Genomic DNA, 15,283 nt, shown 5'->3' with positions numbered 1-15,283 from the left:
CGTCCAATAACATCCCACGTGTTAAAAGCTATAAATTTCTGAATGAACCCATGCAAGCTGGCAAGTCGCCAAATGACGTAGATTTCACAAAAACATTGGCGTTTAAATAATTTAAAAAGAAAAAATGATAAATTCATGTTCTTATTCTGAAAATAAATGATCACATAAATAAATTAGTTTTAGTTAGTCGTTTAATTTAAAGACAAATCGATCAACAGATCAATGCCGATCAAAAAATCTACACTGAGTTTATGCAGTTAAATCGTCTGGTGAACCGGCGGCCTTTTAACTCCATCTTCAAACTACTGCTTGCTCCCCACCTTGAGTCCTTAATTTTTTAAATTACTTTTTTAGCAATGTATGTACACACATGTAACTTTTACTGCTGGTAGTGGTAGCGAATAATACTGGTACTGGTACTAGTACTAATACTGGTGCTGATACGCAACCCTGAGTATGAAGAACCATGTTGATGATTCGGACCCAACACATCTAAAGAATGAACCAAACAGGAACGTAAAACGGAGCTGTGAGCTCTCAACTGTGTACTTGATCCCCACCCAAGTGATTGTATGTCTGACTCTAGTCATCAGAAATTTCAGCCTGCTGTTGGTGCTCTCTTCTGGTAGCAAACGAGACAAGAGGCTACGGCGACGTCACTCCAAACGCCAGTCGCCAGTACGAAATTCGGTGTCTTGCGGTTCAGATCAAACTTTTATTTACACTTGTGTACTTTCATCTTTAAAACCCACTTTTGGATCTTCATTTAAAATCGAAGTAAAATTGTGGAAAATTTTTACCGAGTTATTCTGAGGATATTTAACACCTGGTAACTAGTAAAGTAAGCATACTGTTATTAAATTATATTACATTATATATAAATATATATTTACTATACATACAACTATACAACTAAACCAAATATAAAGATTAACATTGTAAAGAAAGAACCTGAGTAACTTTCTTGTTTGATTTTCTTTTACCTGCGAGCAATGGCGTCGCCACACATTTAAATTTAAAAATTTAAATAAACTCCATTTCATTTTCTTATCACACTCTGCGTATTGAAACTCTCGTTATCTTAATATTATTCCAAATTTGTAAGTTATCTGATACCGATGACAGTTATTTTGATGACAATGAACAATAGCCCCCCTTTCCTGTTCACCTTTTACCCTTACCTTGATTTATCTTCATACATATATAGATATATATATTTATTTATATAAAACGTTTATTCATCTTGGATTATTTGTTGCCATAAAAGTCTCGTCCGATTAATCATAATTTATCCCTCAATCCCCGTAATCGCATATAAAAATCTTTAAAAGTATACATTTATTAATGTAATCTGTATATATATATATATATATTTATGTAAAAAATTTGGTATATTAACATGAAAGAAAAAAGTCTTACAGCTGCTCCAAACTTAAAAAATTCAAAGCAAACAACTCTTCCTTTCTTTTTTTTATGAAATATTTGTCTTCCGTAATGTCATCGGTTTTTAAATAAATTTTCCATTAATTATAACGTCAACTGACAACACAGTAACTTAGTACAGGTAAAATATAATGATAATATTAAAGAAGGAAGTAAGGAAAAATATAAATGATAGACAAAAAGTTTTAAAACTGAACAAACTACTGATTACAATTTTTATTTAAATTGAGAAATAAATATACGATCTTAGACAAAAGTATGATTAAATTACCACGACATTAATATTAATTTAAATACTGTTTATTTAGTATATATTATTTATTATGATAGTGTGATATGATAGGTATTTTTGGTCCACGACATCAGCTAGTATTTAATATACCTATAATACATACACATATATATATAAACATAAATATGTGTGTGTAAGTTGTTAATATAAGAGCTGGTTGAATGTTGAGTAGAACCACAGGTCGCGTGATGCAGGTGTGCTTACAATGCATACTTTATACTTTATATACTTAATATTATATACATACCCTAGTATACGAACATTACACGGTGTTACTGCATCTCCCATTTCTATTTTATAAAAATAGAATAAATAGAAATAAATCCAATAAAAAGTACAATGCGGAATCTATTATTGTCTAACGTGGACTGTTTTATCTACTTAGAGCACTAGATCTCTCTGTTTTATTTCATTATTATTGCGCAATTCTCATTAAATAAAAGATAATACGTTTTTTTAAATTAAACTGTACTTAAATAAATTAACACATGGCTATGTTAATAAATTAAATAAATATGGATGTAATAAGTTTTTTAAATTTCAAAAATTATCATGCCAACGTAATATTCAATTATTTTAATATAATTTATTGTTAAAAGTTTATTGACTCTATCGAAATTAGTACATTTGTCATTTTTTAAAAATCGAGATCGTAATAATAATAATTAAAAAAAATTTTTTTTAATAATATGTTAGAGCAATTACTGCTTTCAAAAGTAACATATATATTAGGGTGAGCCAAAAAAACCAACCTATCGAATTTACGCCTTAAAAAGGACCTAGATATCGAGAAAAAAATTCTCCCATTGGGCAAAATTTTTAGCTGAATTTTAAAAGGTGTCGGTAGCCATTTGAAATTTCCCATTTAAATAACATGCTAAAAAATTTTTTTTGATTAAAAATATTATAACTTTTGAACCATGTGAGACAAAAATTCGGCTCTAGAATATTCTTGCGTGGCATTAAATTTCTTTAAAAAAAGTCCTGAGAGTCGAATTTGTAAACTTGATATTTCGTATATTAACAGGCCATCAAAGTCTAGAGTAAACAGTATCATACAAATTTAAGGCTTTATTATTAAAAATATCAATACTACGAGAAAATTCGATCTACTTGTAGTGCAATGAAATCACCAACAATATCCACGTTGTAACAAATAATATTTTATTATCGATCACAATAAAAGAAAAGTATTTGGAAAACCCAAATAAACCCTTAAATTTGTATGATTCTGCTTACTCTAGACTTTAATAGCCTGTTAGTATACGAAATATCAAGTTTACAAATTCGACTCCCAGAACTTTCTTTTAAGAAATTTAATGCCCTACAAGAATATTCTAAAGCCGAATTTTTGTCTCAAATGGTTCAAAAGTTATAATATTTTTAATAAAAAAAAATTTTTTGCATGTTATTTAAATGGGAAATTTCAAATGGCTACCGACACCTTTTAAAATTGAGCTAAAAATTTTTCCCAAGGGGAGGAATTTTTTTTTTGAAATCTAGGTCCTTTTTAAAACGTAAATTTGATAGGTTGGTTTTTTTGGCTCACCCTAATATATATATTAGGGTGCTCCGTTTGAAACGAAGATTTTTTTTTTTTCGTTCCCCATCAAAAATCTTGTTCTACATGTAAAAATAAAAATTCAGTGAAATTTTGAGCTCTTAATAACAATTTTAAGAACTGGAACAACGTCGTTGAAGTTTTCCCATGCTAAAAGCATGTAAATTTTGATTCTTTTCTTTTTATCGAATAAAACTCAGCCCCATATTCACGTTTCTTATCGGTTCAAAATTTTCTTGGAAGAGAATTGTATGCTCTTTGAAAAAGCCTGTATGTGCTTAGCAGTACCTTCAACTACAGCCCTCGTGGAAGCCTTGAAAGTCTAATTTCCTACGAAATTAGTGGTTTTTTGTTGTTAACTTGTAAACGGTTGACTTTTGGGAAAAAAAGTACAGGACATTTTAAGTAGGAAATTTAGTCTTCTACAAAAAAGTTCTCACAAGTCAAATCTCTAAAATCAATATTCAAAAAGATATATGAACTTTAACTAAGTAAAATTCGAAATTTTAGCTAAATGTCAATGTTCTATACTATACAATATATTCAGTTATTAACTTATGGTAAGTATCAATTAATATATATTTATATAAAATATAAAATGCCCGTAATTATTCATCGAAATTGTTCTTAAGTACCAACCTCATTTGCAATTTTTTTGAAAAATTTAATGATTAAAACACAGGTTTGAAGAATCTCGTTCGAATTTTCGATGTCCTTGGAACCTAACAGATGGATTACGTTCAAAAAAACATAGTTTATGTAATGGTTTTGAATTATAAAACCGTTAATCTAGACATTTAGCTAAAATTTCGAATTTTACTTAGTTAAAGTTCATATATCTTTTTAAATATTGATTTTAGAGATTTGACTTGTGAGAACTTTTTTGTAGAAGACTAAATTTTCTACAAAAAATGTCCTGTACTTTTTTTCCCAAAAGTCAACCGTTTACAAGTTAACAACAAAAAACCACTAATTTCGTAGGAAATTAGACTTTCAAGGCTTCCACGAGGGCTGTAGTTGAAGGTACTGCTAAGCACATACAGGCTTTTTCAAAGAGCATACAATTCTCTTCCAAGAAAATTTTGAACCGATAAGATACGTGAATATGGGGCTGAGTTTTATTCGATAAAAAGAAAAGAATCAAAATTTACATGCTTTTAGCATGGGAAAACTTCAACGACGTTGTTCCAGTTCTTAAAATTGTTATTAAGAGCTCAAAATTTCACTGAATTTTTATTTTTACATGTAGAACAAGATTTTTGATGGGGAACGAAAAAAAAAAAATCTTCGTTTCAAACGGAGCACCCTAATATATATATATATATTTTTTATTTTTTTTCAAGTAAATTTTACATGCAATAAAAAATAAAAATAAAAATGAATACCTTGAAGTTATTTTCTCAATGTAAGCTAAAATATGCAAATATATTCTTAATAATTTTTTGTATAATAATCGTAATAAGTCTTTAGAACTAGAGTTCCTTCTACTTATTCTTAAAACTCTACCTCTTCTGCTTCATCTCTCTTCTCTATGTTATTATTTACACGATAGATTTAATATTAAAAATACTTTAAGTACTCGCGATTTGCAGAATGATCACATATATTGTAAGTCGTTAATTCGCGACGTGGCGACACACCTCGACGCATTATGAATTGCACATTCAAGGAGAGACGTGACTTCTTTACACGATACCATGAGTTCATTCAAATACTTTTCGTCTTTATTTATTCATTTATTATTTGAATAATTATTTTTACAAACGTAATTTTGAAAAATTAAATCAATAAGTATTTTAAATGTAAAATATTATGTATTTTCAAATGTGAGGCTAAAAAATAAACTGGTTTGTCATTTTATTTATATATAATTTAATAGAATCAATAATTAGCAGTCATGAATAATAATTAAGTACGATAGGGTAATTAATAGTGATAGAATTAAAATCCCAAACGATTCAAATATTTCTTCTGTCATCCTCAAGGTACATAACTTAAATGATTATTTTATTTGAAGCACAATAATAATATTGTTCGAACACATGCTCGAAATTTACGACAGTTAGCGCTCTCTAAAAACGGATTAACTAAATACACAGTTGAAAAATTTGTGTTAAATTTAACACAAATCGTATGTCCCAAACGATACACTCAACGCTGAGAGAGCAATTTATTTGAACCAAATAAATAGATTTAGTTGACTGAACAAAATCAATTATTTCATTCAAATATATATTTCTCTATAGTTAACAAATCTTGGTTGAAAAATAATTCCAAATAAAGATTTGTTAATCATAAACAAATCATTATTTCATTCAAATGAACCATATCTTTGTCTCAAATAAATACTGATAGAGTCCATTCAAATATGGGATTTATTTGCCTGAAACAAATCTTAGTTGGCTCAAATAAATTGTTCTCTCAGTGGATTTTTTGTGTTAATTCAACACATTATACTTGTGTCAAACAATAATACAGGGTTAAAACTTGTTGAGATCAGATAACACATTCAACTTTAGTTAAATTTACATTTGATGGTGTCAAATAATTGACACAAAATTTTCAAATGCGTATTCACGAATTCGCTTCTAGAGAGTGTCTATACACAGAAATAAAGAATTTCTTGGCGCAAGAAAAATTTCGCACTATGAATGAAAGCAAAAATTTTTTAAGGACTACACAGTAAAAAATATTGTGTATCTGTGTTAAAAATGGTCCGTGTTAAAATTTTTGTGTTGATTATTTTGTGTCAAATCAACACAATTCTTTGTGTTACTTTAAAATTTTTAATCGATTTTCTCTTCAACACTTTAAAAGTGTTACTTAGTATAAAAATCGATATTATCAACATTTATTAAGTGTTACTTTAACATCAACACAAAAAAAGTGTTGAAATTTTAACACAAATTTTGTGTTGAAATTTAACACAAATAGTCTGTGTTGAAAAATAACACAAAAATTGTGTGGACCGTTTCTAACACACAGATTGTGTTGATTTTAACACAATATTTTTTACTGTGTAAAGAAAAATTTCTTGAGGGGTTGAAGCATTTTTTGCGTGAAAAAATCCTTTTTTTCAATGTAGTTGGCAGCTAAATTTATCAGATATGACACAGCAGGTAGTAGCGATGCCTAATCGTTCAAAAATTGTGATGTCTTCAGCTGTGCAAAAATGTTGCATATACTATAGCTTGCGTGCAAAAAATATTGAAGTAACTCATTGAGTCATCTTGTGAAAAAGTTTTCCAACATATTTTTGTAAGCGCCTTTTATTACCTGCTGTCTAAAGGAACTTATTGGCTTACTTTTAGAATATTTCTTTCAAAAACTTATGTACATATCTTGCAGCTCTATATAAAACGTTCGTTTTGTTAAGAAACTCGGTCTTATACAATCGCACGATACATAATCTACTAATAATTGAATTGCAAGAGGCAGTAAAAAAATTTATATTAATAATAAAAATTGTCACTAAAGAAAAGTCACGACATGATGTACTGCTAAATGGTAATTGATAATTTATTATCTTCAATTGGCTATCGCTCCCCGACTAAATTAATTTAACATATAACTGATGAATTTCATTTCATAGTAAAAATAGATTTAATTGAATTCGTTTAAATGAAATTCAATAATCGATAGAAAAAAATGATAGTCGTTTGATAGCTTAATATAGATAAAACACTAATTAAAAGTGTTTTTTATTTTTTTTTCACCTGTCTAATTGAAATTTTGCTGTGTTTTTTTTTTGTATGTTTTATAACCATGTTTTGAAATTTACCTCAAATCAGACCTGGCTGGACCTGTTTCCGCTTTCAGTTCTATTTAACTGGACTAATAAGACGCTTATTGTGTTAAGAAACTCGGTTTCAGCTCGATAGTGAATCTTCACATCTTGGGTCTTATACAATCGCACTTGATACATAATCTACTAATAATTGAATTGCAAGAGGCAGTAAAAAAATTTATATTAATAATAAAAATTGCCACTAAAGAAAAGACACGACATGATGTACTGCTAATTGTTAATTAATACCCGAGTCAAAATTAAAACACTAATTCGAGCCTCAAAAACCTCATTTCTTTTGATGTTGTACCTACCGCTGAATGTGAAATACTATTTTGACCCTCACTATACTCAAAATAGGGTATGGAGGCCGAAATTCGTGTTTTAGAATAATATTTTCAACCTCCAAAACCTAAGATCGCTTTAAAACCCTATTTTTCGGTACTTCAGCCTACTAAGAGTATAAGTAGGTTAATTTTACGATTTCATGGAACATAGAATTTCGTCAATCTACAATTGTTGATCAACAATGTAAGGAAAAACATATAAAAAAATATGTTTTTTACATAAACTTTTTTTATTTCTTTTTCTATGTTGTTGATTAACAGAAAAACATATTTTTATATAATTTTTTGATATTTTGATAATTATATTTTTTATAAATTTAAAATATATTACGAATATATTTTTTTATCTCACCATACCTATATTTTTGTTATATTTACAAATATATTTTTATACATGTATTTTTTATATATTCTAAGATATATTTTTAATACATTTTTGAATATGAAAAATATATTTTTTCTATAAATTTTTTTCATGGGGGTACATGGCCATATATAGAGCCTATATATTTTTTAAATAATTTTATACATAACTATATAACCAAAATTACACATGTCACAATTACTTACACGCAGGATTATATAGCACACGAAAAAAAAATAAGAAATTTTTTTGTTATTACTAATAATAGATTTTCAATTATATTTTGCTGTTTCAAAAGTGAGTTATTCTTGCAATCTCATATAGCACAAGTAAACTTAGCAGTCACTGTCGGTAGCGTAGCCTAGTCGTCAAAGCGTCGGTCTTTCGTTCGTTAGGTCCCGGGTTCGAATCCCACTGAATCGTGTGCGTTCGTTTGATATTTATAGCGTTTTTTCCCTAAATTAAAAATTTCTACTCGGTTAGAAATTAATATGATCGAAAATCTGATGCATCATCAAAAAAAAAAAAAAAAAAAAAAAAATACAGAAATGGCTCAATTTCTGCGTCTTCTCTTTCTAAAGTAATTTGATAATTTTAGTTATATTTTGTTCAAATTTCTGAAAATTATAATTAATATATAAAAAAAGAATTTTTTAATTTTTAATTTTTCCCGCTCCCGGCAGCCATTTTGATTTCCATTCCTACTCCTTTCCCTTCTTTCCCCGCACCTGATTCAAATTGTAGGCTTTGGAGGGTCATTTTAGGGTTCTGTAATACTAATTTCAGCCTAAACTTGGTAAAAGCGGACAAAAATACCAAGTTTAGGCTGAAATTAAGGTTTCGTTGTACAGCTTGGGCTTATCTAAAAAACTAATTTCAGCCTCCTTACCCTCGAGTAGAATTTGGAGGCTGAATCTAGTTTTTTAATTTTGACTCGGGTAACTAATTATCTTTGATTGGCCATCGCTCCATGGCTAAATTAGTTTGATATATAATTGATCAATTTATCAACTTCATTTTGTAGCAATAATAGATTTTATTGAATTAGCTACAATTGAAGTAAAGAAGTAATGAAAAAAAATAAAATGAAGTGACAATTGATAAACCAATAAATTCGAGAACGCTGTTGGATTATTTCTGAGGTTGATGACTCATAGAAATTATAATTTTTAAGCTGTCTAGAGTCTAGATAGTATTGAGTCTATCCAATCTCCTATTATATCAAATATATGTATATTAAGTCCATCACTCTCCTGAATAGAGAAAATACGAAATACATAAAGTTAACAGTACATGGTATCATAGCATCGTATAAAATAGACACAGTAAGAGTGTTGTTTAATGTTAAACGACAGGAAGTATGTGTAGTATGCAGCGCATTAATATATATGTATAAGTAATAAGTATAGAGAAGGATAGAGAATAAATGAAAAAAAAGTATGCAAGAGTATCAGTTTATTATAGACCGCGGCTAAACAAATAGATGAATACCTTGACGGTATTTATCGCAAATAGGGACAAATATACTGATAAACTGACGCCGTATCGTTATCTTCGTGATAAGAATGTATAAGCAACTTGGAAGTTGGTGGATTGTTACTTTGCTAAAGTATATTTTTAAACAATGAAAATTTATCTAGTAATTTCACAAAAGGTCTAAGCATAACACTCCGTTTGTCTTCATTACGACCGTCTAATTGAATATTTATTATTTTATCAATATGTAATATTTACTGGAAATTAATATATATATGAATATTTATAAGAACTTGAGTCGCGAAAAAATAGTCGCGCTGACGTCTACGTTTTTATAAATTGCAAAAAATTTTCCTTATGTTAGTTCAATTTCGAAATCAATTTTATTACCTTTAATTTAAATTATTTAGATATATGCAAATCTTCAGAGATCTGAAGTTTTTTTGAATTTTTTTCATGAGGTTCTGAAATTTTTTAAAAATAAAAAATTCAAATTTAACAGTTTGACATTCAGACGTTTTTTGATTTTTGTCTACGCAGGACTACATAAATCTTAATAATGAAAAAATGATATCCGAAATTTATACAAAATTCAAGATTTAGATCTCCGTAAATCTAAGCTAATTTTTTCCAGCTTAATAATGTAACAGCTGTATAAAAGTTTCAATTACAATTCAAATCCTTTGTAGTAAAATAAAAAATAGTACCAACATTTATTGGTACCCAAGAATTTAAATTTTATCCAGAGGTCTAGCGTCGAATTCCGACAGCCAGGTAGTAAAGAAGTATTATTATTATACACGTACATCCGTGAGTTAAATAAAAATAAAAATAAAATGAACCGAAGATTTGTAATGTGTCTATACAGCAGCGTAAATTCTGATTTTAAGAATTTAAAGTAGACGATTTAAAAAAAAAAAATTATGAACAAAAAAATTCTGTGGCTGTCTCAAGTCTGAAGCCAAAGAAATAAAGTGAATAGAAGGGAAACATAGTATTATCTTTGAACACCTGCGTGGCCCTTTCGTGTCTGCAGGAAAATTCATACCGTCAGTTCAGAGAGCCAAAGATCCAAAGTAAAGAGCAAGAGCCAAAGCAAGAGTCAGAGTCAGAGTCAGAGTAAGAATCGAGTACAGGTAGAAGTAGAGGTAAAGGTGGTAAAGGTGGAAGTAAAGGTAGTATAGGTATGCTGCATACTTATAGAGAAGAGAAGTCAGTGCTGGAACAAAGACAACTCCAAACTCTCGGCTCAGAGCGAGATTGCCCCTACCTTCTTATTTTCATTTCGTCTTGCTCCGCTCCATACCTGCCTCTGGTCAGCATCCGCGTCTACAGACTATACTAGTATACTGTATAAAACGAACCCTCGTATCGTCTCGTCCTTATTTTCATTCGTATACTTGTATATCTACTCAACAGCATCAGCTTAGAATAAAAACCAGCATCCAACACAGATGGTCAATGCTTTTGGGGTTACAATGTTGTACCTTCTCCCCACACCACGGGCCTTACTTCTTTACACGGCGACCACCTCGGAGAAAACACGAGTAAGAGCCACTAAGAATCTACTAAAAAGTTCATGGGGATACTAGAGACCAGAGACCAAAGACCAGAAAGCCAACAACTTCTCTAGCCAGTCTAGTGTAATTTGATTCTAATCAGATTATTATTTTTTATCACTCGACCAAACTTAATTCAAATTCTTTACATTCTGCTGAACTATACCTAAATATTTTTAGCCTCAACAAATAATTATGTATAAACAAAACTTAAAATGACTCCAAAGATGAGTAATGAAACGAGTATTAAGTTACATCTTACATCCTAAAGCCGTTCTTATGTGATATGAGGCTTGATTTTATTATTGGTATGTAGCGCCCGATATAACGATAAAATAACTGTTTGTGTCGTAGTATCCAGTTGATAACTTCCATAACTCACTGATAAAACTTTACTACAGAATACTCAATACTTAATATAAATATATATTATTTATTACTTACAACAAAGGTATCCTTTGTTACTAAATAAAAAAACAATACAATCTTATTCCTCACCACAATTTTCTACTCGACAAATAAACAAACTAATTTGCTAATCAAGTTATTTATATTTATATTTATACTTATATATGTAAAGCTTAAACTCCACAATTATGTTTATTTACATTTATTTTATATAAATATATTTATATATGTTCTAGATAAAAAAAAATAAATAAAAAATGAAGCGGCGTAGAGTCGCGTTTCTGGTGCCGTTGGCGGTGCTGCTGATTGCTTCAACAATTTGTGCATCACCAACTAGCATAAAAAATGAAAAGACAGCGGAAGTAGAACAGGCCACCTCGACGACAGTAAAAACCTCCGGGAAACCTGAGCCAACGGTATCGATCACCGAAGAACCAGCAACGAGCAATCAACCGGAGGTAACTACCGGGCCTTCAACATCTTCTTCAGCTTCAGCTTCGGCTTCTTCTGCTCATCCTATCAAAGTATCACACGATCAACATGAAGATACTGAAGACAGCACAAAGGAATTTATAAACTTTAAAAACAATCGGTTACAAGAGATTCTTAAGCGGGACAAAAAAGTACCAGCAGAAGACTTGGTAAAGTTGACAAAGCCCGTTATCAATTTTAAAGACGCTTTGTTACAAGAAATTAATACTTTGGATGCAAGTGACTCAAACAAGGTATTACTCATCTTCCTGATAAATATAATTACTAAAAACAGAGCAATAAAATTATTATTATTAATTTTTTTCTTACTTATTGTAGAAAATAAAGGAAAAAATAAAGCTGCTCAAAGATACCCAAAAGACCCGTCCGAAATCACGGGTGACTGGTCCACTATCAGACCCACCATCGCCGGTGGGCAAACCAGCGTCCGGGACAGCGCAAAGTCGCGCGATGAAAGAACTTCTGGAAGCCGAGAGCGATGTAACTTACGGGGACGATCTCGATGACGACGAGGACGACGATGATGAGGATGATGATGACGATAACGATGAGGACGACAGCGATGACGGTGACGATGATGATTACGGCGATGATGATGTTGAAGATGAAGAAGATATAATGACAAATTGCCCCGACTACTGTAGGTGTGCGGGACAGTATGCAGCTGCAACAACTGCGAGGTAAAATACATAAACTATTGCGTCACATTGTCACTTTATTTATTATAATAAATTGCAGAGAGATTGCTGCTGTAGTAATTCTATTAATAATAATTATAATAGTAATAATTTATATGTAAATATTTATTTATATTTTTTTAGATGTAGTAAATTGATAGAAAACCAGTCCTTCGGTCCAGGAATCGCCCACTTACTAATTGAGAATGCCGGTGAGATCAGACTCGGCCCACACTCGCTACGTGCTCGTGACTTGGAACATCTAGAAACAATTACTATTGTTGATACTCGCGTTTCACTTATTGATCGTACAGCCTTCGATGGAATACCCTATCTATTTGCGGTTAATTTGAGCCGGAATGGTATCATTGACATCCATCCAGATACGTTTCAAAATAATACCCAGCTGAATTTGCTGACAATTTCGGGAAATCCATTCTGGCGGGACTGGTCAGTGACTAAAGATTATCTACTAAACGCCCCGAGTGTTACTGAGTTTGATTTCTCATGGAACTCAATGCCGCGGCTGCCAAAATCAGCGTTTTCAAAAATGTTAAACCTGGCGTACTTGAACTTGAAACAAAATCGTCTTAGTAAAATTGAAAAAGCGATATTCAAACCACTGAGCTCGTTGGTAGAATTAGATTTGAGTGGAAATCTTTTGTCAGATTTGCCAAATGACGTTTTTGAAGGAACTGATCTACAGAGTTTGAAGCTGAGTGATAACTTCTTGACAACGTTGGCATCCGTTAAAGCAAATTCACTAGATATACTCGATGTCTCAAACAACCGGATTAAAATAATAGCCAAGAGTGATTTGGACAACGTGCCGTCTCTCGAGCAGCTAATAATCTCGGGCAATGGATTGAAAAGAATCCACCAGCACGCCTTCTCTGAGTTAGACCAACTAGAACACCTCGACATCAGCAACAACAAGCTCACTTCCTTTACCGAGCACCATCTCAGAAATAGCCCGCGTTTAGAAGTTTTACTGATGAGCGATAACCCAGATCTCGGAGCTCTGCCGATTTTCAAAATAAACGGTCTTGAGTACAATACATACAGTGTCTACCGGTTCGAGTGCGCCAATTGCGGTCTTGTAGATCTAAAGAACACGACTTTCTACGCTATGCCCGCAATCGCAAATTTAAATCTCGCTAGAAATAGACTCACTGGTCTTCCAAAAGGTCTTTTATCGCCTCTGTCTTCGCTTCGCGAGCTAGATATCTCAGACAATATGATTGCCTTCATACCAAGTGACATGCTCCACGGCGCAACCTCACTCACGAAACTTAATCTCGCCGGAAATCCGCTGATGACACTTCAGGTAACGCCTTTCTTACAAGCACCAGAACTTACACGGCTTGATGTCAGCAGATGTATGTTGAAACGAGTGTGGAGTGAAGCTCGTCAACACTTTAAATCACTCAGGTAAGCCCATAATCAATTAACAGTATACATTATTAGTTTCATTCAATAATTTATAAATAAAATATTACAGATTTTTGTCAGTACGTGGAAATGAACTGGAGCGCATTACAGTTGAAGAGTTGAAAGCGACACCAAAATTATCAGGCTTGGATTTGTCACAGAATCCATTGAACTGTGATGCGGAATTCGACGGTGCCATTCAGTGGTTGACGACCCACGGTGTTATTCCCACGGAAACTGTGAGGTACATCAGCAATCTCGGCAACAGCGGAACTGAGCATAATGAGCCTTCCGGTGAAAGTGTTACCCGTTGGTCAGATCTAGCTAAATTGGTATGTGAAGATGAACTAGAGGGACCGGTTCCACAAGTTCCACAAAAACCTCAAACGCACTCAGACGAACCGAGTGACGAAGATGCTGCTGAAATTTCAAAAGATGATCTCGGTGACATTAAATTCGTCAAAGTAAGAAACCATTTCCTTAAACTTTCACTCTCTAAATTAATTAACAACTAACTACTAATTGCTAATAATAACTTTTTAATAATTACAGACATTCCCTGTTCATAAAAATAACCGAGTCGAAGATGTCTGGTTGGAACTGGACAAAAATGTCGAGTACGATGATTACACAACTGAACAACCATTTGGTTATTTTGACTGGTACAGACCAGCGGCGTGGTCAATCCTGGTAATCTGTCTAGTAATCCTAGGAGTTCTTTTGATAATTATACAGTTCGCGCGCTTTATGGCCAATCGCAGAGGTCGCGGCCACGGCCCCGTCATCAGACCGCCCATGATCCTGCGCCCGGGTCGCGTTGACAACAAAAACTGCGGCTTAATCTACAAGCCTCTGCAAGAAGAAATTCCCACTCCTCAAATGTCGAAAAAACCCAGCGGATACTCACGCGGGCCTTTTCACTACAAACAAATAGTGCCCACAAGCGCTTAAATTTATTATTATTCAAATATTATTGAAACTTAAAAGTGAGGTATGCAACTTAATTTTTAAAAATTACAAATATATTTTTATCAATCGTTAAGTACTGATATATATTACTTGCATAAAAAAAAATGTCGTAAAGACTAAAATCTTTACTATTCCATTTTATTTTTTATGAATTCAAATACTTAACAAGTCGCATAAAAAAATTTTACTATTATATAGCTTGTAAGTGAATGATAAAAATATTATTAATTAATTATTATTATTATTAAATAGTATTTCGTATTGATTTGTCTTCATTAATTTGAACAAATAATACGACGAAAGAATTCCATTTTTTAAAAATTATTATAAATATCTATTATATATTATATATTATTATATTAGTAAGACTTTATAATAATAATAATAACAATTATTATTAAATATGTGCCGTAAATAACTGGATTATTTTTAAATAAAACTTGAATTATAAAAAAAAAAATTACATACTAATTACTA

At 31.4% G+C, this 15,283-nt stretch overlaps 1 protein-coding gene across 1 annotated transcript; it reads left to right on the top strand.

Moving 5' to 3' along the window:
- The first annotated feature begins 620 nt into the window (after positions 1-620).
- LOC130668878 (uncharacterized) lies at positions 621-15,019 on the top strand. Its single transcript, XM_057471380.1, has 6 exons — positions 621-841; positions 11,474-11,962; positions 12,048-12,409; positions 12,551-13,837; positions 13,908-14,301; positions 14,390-15,019. The coding sequence occupies exons 2-6, from the start codon at positions 11,495-11,497 to the stop codon at positions 14,786-14,788; spliced, it is 2,910 nt and encodes a 969-aa protein (XP_057327363.1). The 5' UTR covers positions 621-841; positions 11,474-11,494; the 3' UTR covers positions 14,789-15,019.
- Positions 15,020-15,283: the final 264 nt, after the last annotated feature.

The sequence above is a fragment of the Microplitis mediator genome, chromosome 5 (genome assembly GCF_029852145.1).
Source record: "Microplitis mediator isolate UGA2020A chromosome 5, iyMicMedi2.1, whole genome shotgun sequence".
Classification (NCBI taxonomy): domain Eukaryota; kingdom Metazoa; phylum Arthropoda; class Insecta; order Hymenoptera; family Braconidae; genus Microplitis; species Microplitis mediator.
The sequence above is the reverse complement of the archived record's forward strand: the minus strand, read 5'-3'. Positions and strand labels throughout refer to the sequence as shown.